Here is a 16,851-nt window from a genome sequence, read left to right as displayed (position 1 = left end):
AAGTTTTGAACTGGTCTACCAAACAGTTTGTGTGGTGTCTGTTTATTAAGAAGCAAACCTGTTTAGTTGTTATATAAGTAACTTTTTCAAAACCCTTCTTCAAACGTTGCCCATTTCCTTCGCTCCATAGATGCTGCTGCACCCGCAGAGTTTCTCCAGCTTTTTTGTGTACCTTCAATTTTCCAGCATCTGCAGTTCCTTCTTAAACATGATTTATAGGGGGTTAGACTTTGCCTTCCATCACAGTGAGGAGGAGATTAATTTTCTTATAGAAACTTACAAAATTCTTAAGGGGTTGGACAGGCTAGATGCAGGAAGATTATTCCCGATGTTGGGGAAGTCCAGAACTAGGGGTCACAGTTTAAGGATAAGAGGGAAGTCTTTTAGGACCGAGATGAGAAAATCATTTTTTACACAGAGAGTGGTGAATCTGTGGAATTCTCTGCCACAGAAGGTAGTTGAGGCCAGTTCATTGACTATATTTAAGAGGGAGTTAGATGTGGCCCTTGTGGCTAAAGGGATCAGGGGGTATGGAGAGAAGGCAGGGATGGGATACTGAGTTGGATGATCAGCCATGATCATATCGAATGGCGGTGCAGGCTCGAAGGGCCGAATGGCCTACTCCTGCACCTATTTTCTATGTTTCTATGTGATGGATGTTCGTGTAAATTGTGTTGTGTCTTGGTTGTATGACTGCAGAAACCAAATTTTGTTTGAACCTCTGAGTTCAAATGACTACAAATAAATTGTATTATATTGTTTGAGTGAGTTTTGGTCAAGTTTGGTTCTGTGGTCTATTGATGCCCTGGGTGCGCGCGGTGCATTGTGGGGCCATCGCCCCGCCGCCCGCCCGCCAGCCGCCATTTTGTCAGCCCCACAAACCGACGGCCCTTTGTCCGCGCCGGACCCCACTCGCTTGTGGCCCGACTCGCTGAGGCAGCGGTGGCCCGACTCGCTGAGGCAGCGGGACTCGGAGCTGATGCAGCGGTGGCCCGACTCGCTGAGGCGGCGTTCCAGCTTTCGGCAGCGGCGACGACATCACCACGGAGGTCCGCTGGACTGGAGGGCGGCATCTTCGGCCTGGATCGCCTCAGCGCAGAGGGAGAACAAGGAGGGAAGAGACAGAGACTTTTGCCTCCATCGCAGTGAGGAGGTGCTCGGTGAACTCACTGTGGTGGATGTTAATTTGTGTTTATAGTATGTTTTGTTATTTATTATTATTATTATTGCGTATGACTGCAGGCAACGAAATTTCGTTCAGACCTGAAAGGTCTGAATGACAATGAAGGAATCAAATCAAATGAAATGATTTCTAGGGGGGTTTGAGTGAGTTTGGGTCAAGTTTGGTTCTCTGGTCTGTTGATGCCCTGGGTGCGCGCGGTGCATTGTGGGGCCATCGCCCCGCCGCCCGCCCGCCGCCATTTTGTCAGCCCCACAAACCGACGGCCCTTTGTCCGCGCCGGACCCCACTCGCTTGTCCTTGGCCCTTTCCCTCCGACAAAGGTAAGCTTTCCACCGGCCCCGGGGCCTCCCCCGCCCCGCGCCGGGACCCCCCGCTTACCTCTCGCGCTCCGCCTCCCCTTCCTCGGCTGGAGAACCGTCGAGAACATTCCAGAAGGAGCGAGGGAGAGGGAAGAAAAATCGCCTCAGTCGAACAAAAACAAGAGGCCTTCGGTTTCTGGGTTATGGAGGGGGGGGGGGGGGGGAGGTGAATACACCGTCTAAACTGGCGGAATATTCTCCACATCGGCATGGGGGCAGTCTTCGTCGACTTTAAAGCGTCTCTTGTGTTGTTTCTGAGGGGAACGGGTAGTTATTGTTGGGTTTGTGGGGTTTTATTCGCCGGTTCTTCCCCCCTGTGCTTCGCTTGGCTTTCATGTTTCTCATCGCTCGCCTGCGCGCCGGCCAACCGAACTTGAAAAGGACAGCAAGCTTCACCCCGCCCCCAGCCCGCGCAGGTCCCGCCCCTTCCTCTCCCATTGGCTGGCAACCGCTCCTTCCTTCCTCCCCGTTGGAGGAGAGCCCCGTCCATCGGCGGCTCACAGTGCCATTGGTGTAGCCGCGCTGTCCATCAGCAGGGGCCCCGCCCTGGTGTGAACACGCAGGCGCAGCTACCGCTGTGCACCATGGAAGTTGTAGTCCTTAGGGACATTGTCAAGAGTCAAGTTCAAGTGAGTTTATTGTCATGTGTCCCTGTATAGGACAATAAATTCCTGCTTTGCTTAAGCACACAGAACATAGTAGGCATTTACTACAAAACAGATAAGTGTGTCCATATACCATAATATAAATATATACACACATGAATAAATAAACTGATAAAGTGCAAATAACAGAAATTGGGTTCATAATAATCAGAGTTTTGTCTGAGCCAGGTTTAATAGCCTGATGGCTGTTGGGAAGTAGCTGTTCCTGAACCTGGTTGTTGCAGTCTTCAGGCTCCTGTACCTTCTACCTGAAGGTAGCAGGGAGATGAGTGTGTGGCCAGGATGGTGTCAAGAGTGTTTGTCCCAGATCGGGCAATGCAATTCTTACATGCAGCAACAAAACATTGTTTTATTATGTAAAAGAATATGTGTGTTATGATTGTGTTTATAGTTTGTTTGGTTGTTTTGTCTTTTTGCACAAAAGTCCGCGAGCATTGCCACTTTCATTTCACTGCACATCTCGTATGTGTATGTGACAAATAAACTTGACTTGACTTGACGACTTGAAAAACAGAATATGTAATATAGGCACAAAATGCTGGAGTAACACAAAGGGACAGGCAGCATCGCTGGAGAGAAGAATGCATGACGTTTCGGGTCGATACCCTTCTTCAGACTACGTATCAGAATATGTACACATAGTACACTGTTAAAAATATAATAAACGAGAAAAAAAAAGTTCAGTGTGTGTATATATAGATATATATATATATAGATAGATATATATATATACAGCTGTCTGAAGAAGGTAGACACAAAATGAAGGTCAGCTGTTCCTTTTCTCCAGAGATGCTGTCTGACCCGCTGAGTTACTCCAGCTTTTTGTGTCAATATATACACACACACACATCTCTCTCTATATATATATATGTATATATAGACGCAAATGTGTGTATTTACACACATACACACACACACACACACACACACACACACACACACACACATCCGTACACATAAGAAACAAACAAACAATAAAAGTGCATAAAGACAAAACCAATTCCCCCAAGTGTATGCAGTTTATTTGGAGGTTGCGGTGTTTATTCTCCTGATAGCTGTAAAGAAGAAGCTGTTCCTGAACCAGGACATTACAATTTTCAGGCTCCTGTACTTTCTTCCCAATGGCAGGGGTGAATTAGTGTTTGGCCAGGGTGGTATGGGTCTTTGGTGACGCTGGCTGCCTTCAGTTCAGTTTAGTTTATTGTCACATGTACCGAGGTATAGTGAAAAGCTTTTTTTTTGAGCCAGCAACTCCTGGAAATCCCTTCGATGGTGGGGAGGTCAGAACACGTGATGGACTGGGCAGTGTTCACCACTTTTTGCAATCTTCTTCACTCCTGGGCATTCAAGTTGCCGAACCAGGCTGTGATGCAACCAGTCAGTATGTTCTACTGTACACCTGTAGAGGTTCGAGAGAGTTCTCTCTGACATACCGAATCTCCACAATCTTCTCAGGAAGTAGAGGTGTTGAAGGGCTTTATAATTGCAACAGTGTGCTGGGAAAGATCTTCAAAAATATGCACGCCCAGGATTTGAAACTTTTGACTCCGCCATCGTCCCGTCGATATCAACAGGTTTGTGGGCCTTCGTCCTTCCTCTTCCAAAGACCACAATCAGTTCCTTGGTCTTACTGACATTGAGAGCTAGGTTGTTGTGCTGGCACCATTTGGTCAGTCGATCTATCTCACTTCTATACTCTGACTCATTGTCATCTGTAATTTGTCCAACAATGGTGGTGTCATTTGCGAACTTGAAGATGGAGTTCGCCCTGTGTCCGGCTATACTGTCATGAGCATAGATTTAGTAAATCGGGGCTGAGCACACAACCTTGTGGTGCTCCCATACCGATGGTTATTGAGAAAGAAGTATAATTGCCAATTCGAACAGATTGTAGTTGGTTGAGGAAGTCCAGTTGCAGAGAGATGCGCAGAGATCCAGTTCCGTGAGCTTGATAATTAGCTTGGAGGGGAAGATGGTATTGAACGCCAAGCTGGAGTTAATGAACAACAGCCTGATGTTTGTGTTTTTATTGTATAAGTGGTCCAGAGTAGAGTAACAGTGAGATCGCATCCTCCGTTGACCTGTTGTGGCAGTAGGCAAATGGTAATGGGTTGAGGTAGGAGTTGATATGTGCCATAACCAACCTCTCAAAGCACTGTCTGAAGAAGGATCTTGACCAGAAACGTCATCTATTCCTTCTCTCCAGAGATGCTGCCTGTCCCACTGAGTTACTCCAGCATTTTGTGCCTATCTTCTTTCAAAGCACTTCATCACCACGGACGTTGGTGCCACCGATTGAGATGGAGAGAGGGAAAGCAAGGGTTACTTGGAGTTAGAGAAATCAAAATCATACCGCTGGGGTTTTTTAAGCTGTCCAAGCAAAATATGAGATGCTGTTCCTCCGATTTGTGTTGGTTGCTTTGGGACATTGTACGAATGTGCAGGAACTGAAATCGCTATGTATTATGGGAGTTGTAGTTTGTATTGATCCTGCTATTTGACAAAATGGTTTAAAAGAACAACAGATAGCTGTCAACTAATATAGACACTGAGAATTACCCCTCTGTATTTGAAACAACAACAGTAATTAAAAACCTAGATAGACAAAAGTGCTGGAGAAACTCAGCGGGTGCGGCAGCATCTATGGAGCGAAGGAAATAGGCAACAATACATGAATTAAAAATCCAGATTAAAAGAAGTTATTAGTTAGTAAGAACATTGTGCCATTTAAAGTGTACAATAATGTAAAAAGTGATTTTACACATTTCAATGTTATAGTAATATGTAAAATGCTATCAAGGTAGTTGTTCTAGTAAAATTGGCAGGACATGCATGTGGTTAAAACTAGGATCATTCATCTACAATTCGAATGAATGATTTTGCATGCACGGATCATGCACAGGTTCGATAAACAAATGAAGCTTTCCCAACAGACTGTTGTGTCGGAGTGGACCTTTGGCCTTGGGCCAAGTTTACATGCCATATCTGCCTGCTTTGGCAAGTTGCTGTTTTGTAAACCATGACCAGTAGAAATAACCCAGTTAATTTACGCAAGATATTTTATATGCCCCGTGCATGAATTTCTCCAGTGTAAGAAAATTTGGTTGGGGGATATTAAGATGTATTTTAAAAGGCTCCCTTACAACTTTACAATCTCTTTACTTCCTTAAAGCTGTACAATCAGTTAATTATTGCAAATAAATCCCCAAATCTAAAAGATTATCAACATTATTGTGGGTTTAACCTTGGTGCATGTTGACCTGTCACGGAGCCCTTTATAAATCGGGAGAAAAGCGTGCCATCCGTAGATCTTGTTATTTTGTTTTGTAAGCGCGCTAGATAAGTCTGATCAAGATTAACCATTCATTTGGTGAATTTGTCTCCATTTTGAAACCATAAAATTAGCTTCCGGAACTGGGTCCTCATCTCAATTTCTAATTTAATTGTTGAACACATTTTGGCTTAATTTCCTTTTGTTATCTATATCTATATATTACTAAAACTCATCTTGTTTGTTTCTTTGTCTGTCTGCGATGTCCTGAAATTATGCCAAAACGGTACACGATAGCGCTTGCACACCATTGTCCTGTGGTGTTTTTTATCAAGTTTTGTTTAGATTGATGGTATATTTTACAAGTTATTCACATTTTAAACTTTACTTTGGAAAAAAATGTTCTTCCATCTGCACTGGCAGTGAGCAGCGTATGACGTCACAATGGGATCTAATTTACATAAACTGCCCATCAGCAGTGTTCCACACCACAATGACATCACAATAGAATCTCATTTACATTTAAAAAAAACTCAGTGTTCAAAAACACAGTAGCTTCCACCTCACAATGACGTCAAGGGGGGTAGGGAGGAGAGAGGGGTTATAGAGGGAGGGAGTGACTGAAAGTGGGGGAATGGTGAGTGGGGGAGGGGAGGAGGAGGGGGAGGAAATGCTGGGGATGAGGGGGAATGGAGGAGGACAGGGGGAGGAAGAGGGATGGTGAGGCGCACTTGGGGAGGGTTGCCATGACTCGCGTCACAACGGGGACCTTGGCGTCTCAACGGGAACCCGTCGGCCACACCTGCGCAGTTGGGGGCTATATGTGAGTGGTGGAATATTGCGTTCGGGGACCAGCCCTCCCGTGTGACAGACTTGGTCTAGTAAATATTAAAACTATTGCAAGTTTGGTTGCAAGCATTGGAAAGTGAAGATATTCATTTTCATAAAATAGCACTGTTGCTATCTTTTGCATATAAATGTACTCCAGAAAAGTTGCCAGGATTTTGTTTTGGTTATTCGACTCTGAAAGTATAAGGAAACAAATGTTTACTCAAGCAGCACAAATGATGAAATCCCAGGCAAATAATCTGCACAAGGCTTTGCTCGGTAGCACAAATATTGAACAAATTAACCAGTGCCAACGAGTCAAAGGGGAGGGCTGCTGATTTCATTCCAGAGGCCCAGAGCGCCGTCTACTGGCGGCTTCAACAGTGGTCGAATGTAACACGATGCAAGTTTTAAGACTTGCAATTTTTCCTTTTTTCGATGGGCTAAGCTTAACACGGAGTTTCAAGTTTCGGGACAGTTTCATTTTTATGCCGCTTGTCTGCCATCAGTTCCCCACAAAGAGACTTCCGGGACAACGTTGGTACTTTCTCGGCTTGCCAGTGTTTTGTATTTACTAATTGATCGTGCATTTACCTTCCTCGCAGCAACTTGGTGTGAAAGTTCCTTGCAATGGCTCGTACAAAGCAGACAGCTCGTAAATCCACTGGAGGCAAGGCCCCGCGTAAGCAGCTTGCAACCAAAGCAGCCCGCAAGAGTGCGCCGTCCACTGGTGGGGTGAAGAAACCACATCGTTACAGGCAGGTTCCTGGCATTATCTTTGGGGTGCCAAGCGATAGGGTGGGAGTGGCAATAGGGTGGGAGTGTGAACGAGCAAAAGGATCAGACCTGTCACTCTCCCACGGGAGTAACGTAATCCGGAGTAACTTTAGAGCAACAACTATATAACTTTAAACTTGGATATGGAAGCCAGATATTTGTATATGGGTTGTCAGGATTCATTGCCTGTGATATCTCATTCATATGTTTAGATGTTAGATGTTTATGGCAGAGATAGATAGATTCTATGGTATGGGTGATTAGTATGGGTGTCAAGGGTTATGGGGAGAAGGCAGGAGAATGGGGTTAGGAGGGAAAGATAGATCAGCCATTATTGAATGGTGGAGTAGACTTGATGGGCTGAATGGCCTAATTCTGCTCCTTACACATCAAAGTATCAAAGTATCAAAGGTATTTTATTGGTCACATTCACATACACCGAGGTGTAATGAAGTGAAATGCTTTTTGCCATTTTGCAGCACACAAAAAAAAAGAATACAGACATAACACTAATGAGAGTCTTAAACAAAGAACATCCCCCCACAATGGCTCCCACCATGAGGGAAGGCACAAAGTCCAGCCCCCAACCCCTGTTCACCCATAGTCGGGCCTATTGAGGCCTCCACAGTTGCCTCTACGGAGGCCCGGTGTTCCTGGCCGTTCTCGCCGGATGGTGGTGCTCCGGCATCGGGAGAGTCCTCACAGTGGCATGGGAACCCTGGAACGGCCGCCTCCGTACTGGAGGCCGCGGCTTCCGAAGCCGACAAGGCCGCGCCGGTTGGAGCTCCACAACTGGCGATCTCGTCGCGAGATCCCAGGCTCCCGGTGTAAAGTTCAGCGCCGCAGCTGGCCGCTCCACAGTCCCGCAGCTCCGCGATGTTTTACCCGGCGGTCTCAGCTCACCGGAGCTCCAGTGCGGCGACCCAGGCAAGGCATCGCCCGCTCCACGATAGCGCTCCAGCGCTGTGCCGCCGCCGAAGCCGAGGTTCTGGGCGGTCCGCGACAGGAAACGCCGCTCCAGGCCCGCTGGTAGGCTGCGAGGACGGGTCGAAGCTGCAGCCCGGAGAAAAGCTGCCTCTCCGACCAGGTAGGGACTCTGAAAGGCAGTTTCCCCATCCTCCCCCATGTCACCAAACTAGTTCTAACCAACAGTGAACACTGTTAGCCGTGGAGAGGTCCAAGTGCTCAAGGTCAGAATGCTGGAGGACAATGGGGGCAGTACTGGGTATTTGTGTGTGATGTTTTTTTGCAAAATGCTCTATTAATAATTATGATTTACAAGTGTACCACCGCCACTTTAAGTCTTTTGCCTCAATCACAGTGAGGAGGTGCCTGGTGAACTCACTGCGGTGGATGTTAATTTGTGTTTATTGTATGTTTTGTTATTTATTATTATATGTATGACTGCAGGCAATGACATTTCGTTCAGACCAAACGGTCTGAATGACAAATAAAGGAATCTAATCTAATCTAGGAATCTAATGTGTAGTGATTTGCACTCACTTTTAGAATCATAGTTAAATTATACAGCACGAAAAAGTCCCTTCAGTCCAACCCGTTCACATTGAATAAGATGTCTATCTAATCTAGTTCCATTTGCTCATATCCTCCATATGCCCCAAACACCGGCCACCGAATGATGAACGAGGTCTGATTGACCTGGACGATGACTCGTTGGCCTGGGTCTGGCCTGGCCTGGGTCTGGGTCTGGGTCTGGGTCTGGGTCGCATCAACTGTGTTTTTGATTTTCTGTTTTTGGATTGAATTCTGTTTTTAATTTGTGTCTCTGTGATGTCTTTATTACTTGTTATATTCCGATTATATGTTTTTATTCCGATTACTATGTAAGGTGTCCTTGAGATGTCTGAAAGGCGCCCATTAAATAAAATTTATTATTATTATTATTATTATCAACGGAGCTGCAGGTCTACAAGACATAGGACAGAAGAAGATATCCTTCTAAATCTTTCCTATTCATGTACCTGCCCGAATGCCTTTTAAACTTTTATTTATAAAGCTTCCTCTGGTAACTTATTCCATACATCAGCCACCCGCTGTGTCAAAATATTGCCTCGCGGGTCCCTTTTCAGTCATTCCCCTTTAACCTTAAATCTAAGTTTTTGACACCCCTACCCTGGGAAAAAAGACTGGAACCGTATCTATGCCCTTCATGATAAAACAGTAGATCAGTACAATATAGGAACGGCCCACAATTATTTTATACAGTCACCCTTCAACCTCCTGCGCTCCAGGGAAAACAGTTCCAGATGATCCAGCCTCTAATATCTCAAGCCCTCCAGTTCTGGCAATCATGAATCTTTCCTACACCCTTTCCTGCTTAATGATATCCATCCTGTGGTAGAGCTTTCAGAACTGGACACAGTTTGGTCTCCGTCATCTTATACAGTTACAACTTTGATTCGTACAGAAATTGGAACTTGACTTTAAAATTCCCAGTGATAATTCTGAAATATTTTAGTGTTGGAGCATGACTGGGAAAGTTTTGCAGGAGTCTCTTTAGTTTTCATTTTTCTTTTTCACAAAGCAATGTAGAGATACAGCGCGGAAACAGGCCCTTCGGCCCGCTGAGTCTACACCAACCAACAATTTCCAGTGCGCTAGTTCTATCTTACCCCAATTTCACATCCTACACATTTGGGGGAATTTACAGAAGCCAATTAACCTACAGACCTGTATGTCTTTGGAATGTGGGAGGAAACTAGAACACACCGTGAAAACACATGTGGTCACAGGGAGAACTTACAAACTCTGTGCAGACAGCATCCGTTATCAGAATCAAACCCAGGTGTCTACCGCTGCGCCACCAGCAGCAACTCTACCGCTACGCCACTGTACCGTTCCTCATTATTGAGTTATAATTCCAAGGCACTAGTTGAATTTTGATGTTGATGAGTTTCCGCGGCCGACCTACCGATAGGTACAGCTCAGGACTAATCTGCTGAAGGCATATTTCCTTGCAGGTACCTTGTGATTAGCAGCAGAAACCCTGACTGACCTCGGCTGCTGGTGAAATCCTCAGCCATGCTTATTAAGTCCCCATTAGCTGTTCTAACAGTGCTGCCCATTCACTTTGGTTCTCCCCTCAGTTAACACAAGGTAACACCAAGTCACCTCCACCCAACACATCTGAGTATGTTGATGTACGCTGGCTCCAGGTTAAGCAATATCTCAGTTTTATATTTCTGATGCTTTGTTCAAATTCCTCCTAGGATTCGCATGTCCCTACTGTTATAACCTCATCCAGCTTTGCAAACCATCCTGAAATTTCTCTGTTCCTTCAATTCTGTTTTGTTTTTTTCGAGCTTCTCTTAACTAAATCCCTGTTTTACGGTTGTCCCTTTTTGGCAATATGCCTTAAACTTCCTCACGTGCCGTGTCATTTTTTAGGTTAGGTTAGGCTCTGTGAATTGTGGGTTGTTTTTGCAATATCAAAGTTGCTGTTATTAAATTTTCGGTCTGCATGAATCCTCAGTGATTAACGCAGGCTGAGGATCAAAGCACAGGCTGTTTGCCTTGTGCAGCAACACTGCACACCAGATGGGGAGCGACTGTGACTGTTTAACATGAATAAGAATATCCAAATATAAACTAGCTCTCCTCTTGGGTGTTAGACCAGGGCAGTAGTAATGATCCTCCAAAGTCTGTCAGATCCAGAACAAGGGGTTCGTCAGATTCAGAACAAGGGGTCACAGTTTAAGGATAAGGGGGAAATCTTTTTGGACCGAGATGAGAAAAACTTTTTTCACACAGTGGTGAATCTGTGGAATTCTCTGCCACAGAAGGTAGTTGAGGCCAGTTCATTGGCTATATTTAAGAGGGAGTTAGATGTGGCCCTTGTGGCTAAAGGGATCAGGGGGTATGGAGAGAAGGCAGGTACAGGATACTGAGTTGGATGATCAGCCATGATCATATTGAATGGCGGTGCAGGCTCGAAGGGCCGAATGGCCTGCTCCTGCACCTATTTTCTATGTTTCTATTAATGCTTACATTTAATTTTATCCACTGCTGGTCCGCAGTAGGTTTTATAAGCCACATTCTCTCAAGAGTTCAAGGATGTTTATTGGTTATATAATGGAACAATGAAATTCTTATTTGCGAAAGATGCACAATGCTGCAGTAACTCAGTGGGTCAGGCAGCATCGTTGGGGAACATGGATATCCACGTTCTCCAGGGATGCTGCCTGACCCGCTGTGTTACTACTGCATGTTGTGTCTTTCCTTGGGAAACCAGCATCTACAGTTCCATGTATCTAAATTCTTACTTGCAGCTTTACAGCAAAAGTATTGAAATTCACTGTCCTTGTATACCTCGTGTATCTGAATGATGCAAGACCACAGCATTTATCAACGTATAATATACACTGTTTACTCCGAGCTTGAACAAGGAATTGCAATGCTCCCTGGTCTATGTGACAATAAACTAATCTGAATCTGTTTTCTAAAATCAAAAGGGGCCAGTTCGAATTATGTAAATCCTAGTTCTAGATACATATAGGAGGCCATTCCAATGCTGAAGAATTATTCCGACTAATTCCGCTTTCCACCTCTTGTTCTCTATTCCCACAGGTTACAACATTTTTAAGCATTCATGCAATGATGTGATGAAGGGTTTGGTCACCACACTTTAAGGCACTGAAAGAAGTCTGCCATCCTCTGGGTGAAATGTGTTTTTTTTCAGCATCCCTCTAATCCTCCTATCAACAATGTTAATCAGTGTCTCCAATTAGTGACCTCTAAAACGTATCTGTTTGTGTGCAGATTTTACTTTGAAATCTCCAGATTATAAAAAGATTGTTGGAGAAGGCAGTGTAGCAATAATAGATTGGTTGGTATAAGTTAAGGGAAACATGGATAACTTTAAATTTTGTATTCCTGCTAAAGTGGAGTTATCTCTGTTAATTTTGAATAAAAATAGGGTCAAGTTCAATTAAAACCCAGGTCCAAATCAGCTGGGAAATTTGTACGGTGAATGTCTAAAACAATCTTGCCCCTAAATCTTGCTGAGGCCAGTTATATATTGAAAAATTAAGTAGTGAAAGACTTTTCATGGCAAGGGGCTAACAATTGCAGAACCAATGAGGCTGTGATAGAGATCAGGAATCATCCAGTGTAAAATGGAGATGAATGTCCTTCAATTCCCGTATGTTCGGAGAAGTTGAAAGTCCTTGATGACTGAATATCCATACAATTTTTAAAAAGTTATTAAGCACCATTTCTTTCTCTATTAGACCTGGAACCGTGGCTTTGCGTGAAATCCGGCGATACCAGAAGTCCACCGAATTGCTGATCAGGAAGCTGCCCTTCCAGCGTCTCGTGCGTGAAATCGCACAGGACTTCAAAACCGACCTGAGGTTCCAGAGCGCCGCCATCGGGGCCCTTCAGGTGAGCAGCCCACGTCACACCCGTCTCTGTCACACAGTCTGTTTTCCCCAGAACTTCCCACTGGCCCGGTTTGAAAATCTCCCTGGTGGCTTTGTAGTAAATAAGGTTCTGAGTTGCATTTATTACTTAGATTGGTGGAGTAGGTATGCAGAGTGACCCTAAACTATGAAATTAATGTATGCTGGTAGTTCAGCACTGTTCTCTGGTTGTGGTGGGATGATTCAGTTGCTTGATAACAGCTGGGAAGAAACTGTGCCTGAATCTGGAGGTGTGCGTTTTCACACTTATGCATGAGGGCAGAAGAGGGAGTGGCCAGGGTGCGACTCGTCCTTGATTATGCAACTGGCCTTGCCGAGGCAGCGTGGGGTATGAATGGAGTCAATAGAAGGGAGGCGGGCATGTGTGATGGTCTGGGCTGCGTCCACAGACGCAGTAACACAGTGATGTAGCCGTGTTAGACCACGTGACAAGTTGCAAGAGCAACCGAGTGACCACGTTGCTCTCTTTGCCTCTGCAGGAAGCCAGCGAGGCATACCTGGTTGGTCTGTTTGAAGACACCAACCTGTGCGCCATCCACGCCAAACGTGTTACCATCATGCCGAAGGACATACAGCTGGCCCGCCGTATCCGGGGCGAGCGTGCTTAAAAATGAAAGAGAAGAAAAGAAAAATCATGTTTTACCATGGGTCTTCTGTATTAATAGTAAAGGCTATCATTTTTTATTTTTTTTCCTTATTCTCATTCATAGTAGGCTAATTCATCCGAGCATATAATCTTCATTGTTTCAAAGAGAGGTTTAGGTCTTCTGTATTTGTATGTCCCAAACAAGAGGAATCTTTGTTGAGATGTTAACTAACTTTCAGTGGTGTTTTTTGTAAAATTCGTTTTTTCATACCAGCAAGCAATTAAAAACAAAGGGAGAATTTATACAAAGGTTTTGTAACAAAACCCAATTTACAACTCAGTACACCAGGCAGGGACCACATGGACCTGCTTCTATCAGGCAATCTGTAAGATATTCATGACAGATCACTATGCATTTTTTTTGTGTGTGTTTTTTCACTTATATTTGATAATTCTGCATTCTAGGGGTAGGCATGATGATTTTTTTTTTCCTATTTCAATATTGCGTGTCTCAAAATGTTTGATCCCGATCTTTGTAATTGCAAAATTTTCCCATGAAAAATAATATTAAATAGATAGAGAAAAAAACCCACAATTGAGTTGTGTACCTTAATGTGTGGCTGGCTGCTTGTATGCCTCGCGCCCATGCTTCCTGGTGTCAACCAGCCTGGTGGGTTTTTATGTTTACCATTCACAGAACATTGAAAAATACAGCACACAAACAGGCTCTACAGCCCAGAATGTGTCATTAACATGATGCTAACATAAACTGATCTCATCTGCCTGCATTCCAACAATACCCCTACATATCCATGTGCCAATTCAAAAGTATGAAGGCAAACAGGCTTGTGTGGAGTCCGTAAGTGAAAGGAGCAGAATTAGGTGGATTGCTCGTGGATTTTACAAAAAAGCAAACAAACAGAGTGGAACAGAAACACATATTCACTTATTACATATTTGTGGGAGGAAATAAAAAAGAAAAAGATAAAACTGCAATTTATGTGACATAGAATGGTAGAGTAATGTTAGTCCCTGGTGAGATAGGAGTTTACAGTCCTAACGGCCTCTGGGAAGAAACTCCTTCTCAACCTCGCGGGTCAGACAGCATTCTTGAACAAAAAATACAAAGTGCCAGAGTAACTTTGAGTTACTGAGTGTTACTTTTGAGTTAGCTGAGTGTCAGGTCAGTGTGAAAAAAGGATCCGGACACAAAGCGTGGGCGATCCGTGCTCTCCACAGACGCTGCCTCACCCGCTGCGTTACACCAGCACTTTGTGCTTCTTGTTCAAGGTTCCAGCACCTGCAGTTCCTTGTGTCTACTGAAGTAGTGAAAACAGCCGCTTCATTCATCCGACCCTCCAGGAGAGGGCAGCAAGAGGACAACAGACGAGGATGGATAGAAAGCAAAACACTGCAGGCCTTTCAAGTCCATGAAATAATGAGAGATAGCTGTGAATGTACAGTGTGGAGGGTGGGCCAAAGTGGTCACTCTACATCTAAATTAAAGAGCTACAACATCCAGTGATATCCAAGAGATTTAAATATTGCCAGCTTTTGGAAGGTGCACATGCTCTTAACATCATTTGGCATGAGGAAACATTAGCATCTATTTTAGATAGCCATGCTACCAGAGGAGGTGGTTGAGGCGGGTTCTATCACAACAGCCATGACCACATTGAATGGCGGTGCTGGCTTGAAGGGCCGGATGGCCTACTCCTGCATCTATAGTCTACTAGACCAAGTGGAGGAGAGGGGAGGGGGGAGAGGAAGAGGGGGGGGGGGGAGAGGAGGAGAGGGGGAGAGGGGAGGGGGGGAGAGGAGGAGAGGGGGAGAGAGGAGAGGGGGAGAGGAGAGGGGGGAGGGAGAGGGAGGGGGGAGAGGGAGGGGGGAGAGGAGGAGGGGGAGAGGAGAGGGGGAGGAGAGGGGAGGGGGGAGGGGTAGAGGAGAGGGGGGGGGAGAGGAGAGGAGAGGGAGGGGGTAGAGGAGAGGGAGGGGGAGGAGAGAGAGTGCCTTTTTACTTCAACCCAAACAACCATTTGCAGGCAGTGCTTTTTTACCTCTAACCATATTTTCATTTTCAAACCAAATTAAGGGTACTCACAGTGCTGTAAACATTTGTCAGTGTCATTCAGAGCTCTGGTTGAGGCACACCACTTGCAGAGACTGATTGAGGCACACCACTTGCAGAGACTGATTGAGGCACACCACTTCCTGGTTTTATAGTCCCTCCCCCCTGCTGCCAGCGGGGGCAGCAGAGAGAATGGAGAATTTTGTAAAATAATTAATATCTCTGTCATATTTCATCGACGGGAAAAATCCTCGGCACACATACGGCGGAGGGGGGCTCTGAGCGAGGTGGCCAAAAATGACAGCCGTAGGTAGCGGCGTTCTCTCGGAAATCGCAGCACAGATCGCCAAAACCGGTCAAGAACAGAGTTTTAGTAATATAGATTGTCTATAACATTTAAAATACATTTGGACAGGGACATGGATAGGAAAGGAAAATATCGGCCACATGCGGGCTAATGTAGATGGGGCAACTTGATCAGCATAGGCAAGTAGGGCCGAAGGGCCTCTTTCCATGCAGTATGACTATGGTTGGCAGAGAGGGTTGGGGGCAACTTGGGAACCTCTCCACTCACCTGTAAGGTTCCTTGCATTAAGCAGCAAAATCCCATGAACACTAATGACTAGATGCCACTGAGTGTTTCAAGCAGGTGGCTGCTCAGGGAAGATAGATAGGGAGGTCTTCCTCTTTCAGTCATACATCTTCATCATGTCTTTGGCCCTGCACCAGCACTTAAGACCCTCGACTCATTAATGGCATCCAGTTCTGAAGAAGAATCGCAGGCATAAAGCTGGAGTGGGTGGTGCAAGTTTTAAACAGGAGGCATTATTATGTTGGTACAAGGAACTGCAAACTGCTTTACCAAAAAAAACCCCATAGAGTTCTGGAGTAACTCAGCAGATCAGGCTGCATCTCTGGAGAGCACGGATTGGTGATGTTTTCAGTCTGAAGAAAGGTCCTGACCCAAAACATCACCTATTCATGTTCTCCGGAGATACTGCTTGACCCGCTGAGTTACTCCAGCACTTTGTGGGAGTGGGATATTGTGGCAACCACAGAAACATAGAAACATAGAAAATAGGTGCAGGAGCAGGCCATTCGGCCCTTCGAACCTGCACCGCCATTCAATATGATCATGGCTGATCATCCAACTCAGTATCCTGTACCTGCCTTCTCTCCATACCCCCTGATTCCTTTAGCCACAAGGGCCACATCTAACTCCCTCTTAAATCCAGCCAATGAACTGGCCTCAACTACCTTCTGTGGCAGAGAATTCCACAGATTCACCACTCTCTGTGTAAAAAATGATTTTCTCATCTCGGTCCTAAAAGACTTCCTTCCCTCTTATCCTTAAACTGTGACCCCTTGTTCTGGACTTCCCCAACATCGGGAATATTCTTCCTGCATCTAGCCTGTCTAACCCCTTAAGAATTTTGTAAGTTTCTATAAGAAACATGACTCAGAGAAAGGGGCAAGGATTGCAGTTCGATGTTCCTGGATATAGTATTTTCAGAGGTGGGGAGAATGAGATGAGGAAAAGCTTTTTCATCCAGAGAGTTGTGAGTCTGTGGAATTCTCTGCCACAGATGACAGTGGAGGCCAATTCACTGGATGTTTTTAAGGGAGAGTTAGATTAAAGGGCCTGTCCCACTTTCACAACCTAATTCACGGCC

General features: G+C 45.2%; 1 protein-coding gene across 1 annotated transcript; it reads left to right on the top strand.

The window, feature by feature from the left end:
* The first annotated feature begins 1,374 nt into the window (after positions 1-1,374).
* Positions 1,375-13,701, top strand: LOC116967905 (histone H3.3A). Its single transcript, XM_033014560.1, has 4 exons — positions 1,375-1,503; positions 6,912-7,064; positions 12,333-12,486; positions 13,004-13,701. Exons 2-4 carry the CDS (start codon positions 6,937-6,939, stop codon positions 13,130-13,132), a joined length of 411 nt encoding a protein of 136 aa, XP_032870451.1. The 5' UTR covers positions 1,375-1,503; positions 6,912-6,936; the 3' UTR covers positions 13,133-13,701.
* Positions 13,702-16,851: the final 3,150 nt, after the last annotated feature.

This window comes from Amblyraja radiata, chromosome 41 (genome assembly GCF_010909765.2).
Source record: "Amblyraja radiata isolate CabotCenter1 chromosome 41, sAmbRad1.1.pri, whole genome shotgun sequence".
Classification (NCBI taxonomy): domain Eukaryota; kingdom Metazoa; phylum Chordata; class Chondrichthyes; order Rajiformes; family Rajidae; genus Amblyraja; species Amblyraja radiata.
This window is presented reverse-complemented; position numbering and strand designations above follow the sequence as displayed.

Coding starts and splice junctions, on each gene's coding strand:
- LOC116967905 (XM_033014560.1), top strand. CDS start 6,937: ATGGCTCGTACAAAGCAGACAGCTCGTAAATCCACTGGAGGCAAGGCC. Junction 7,065..12,332: donor AAGAAACCACATCGTTACAG/GCAGGTTCCTGG, acceptor TTTCTCTATTAG/ACCTGGAACCGTGGCTTTGC. Junction 12,487..13,003: donor CCGCCATCGGGGCCCTTCAG/GTGAGCAGCCCA, acceptor TTGCCTCTGCAG/GAAGCCAGCGAGGCATACCT.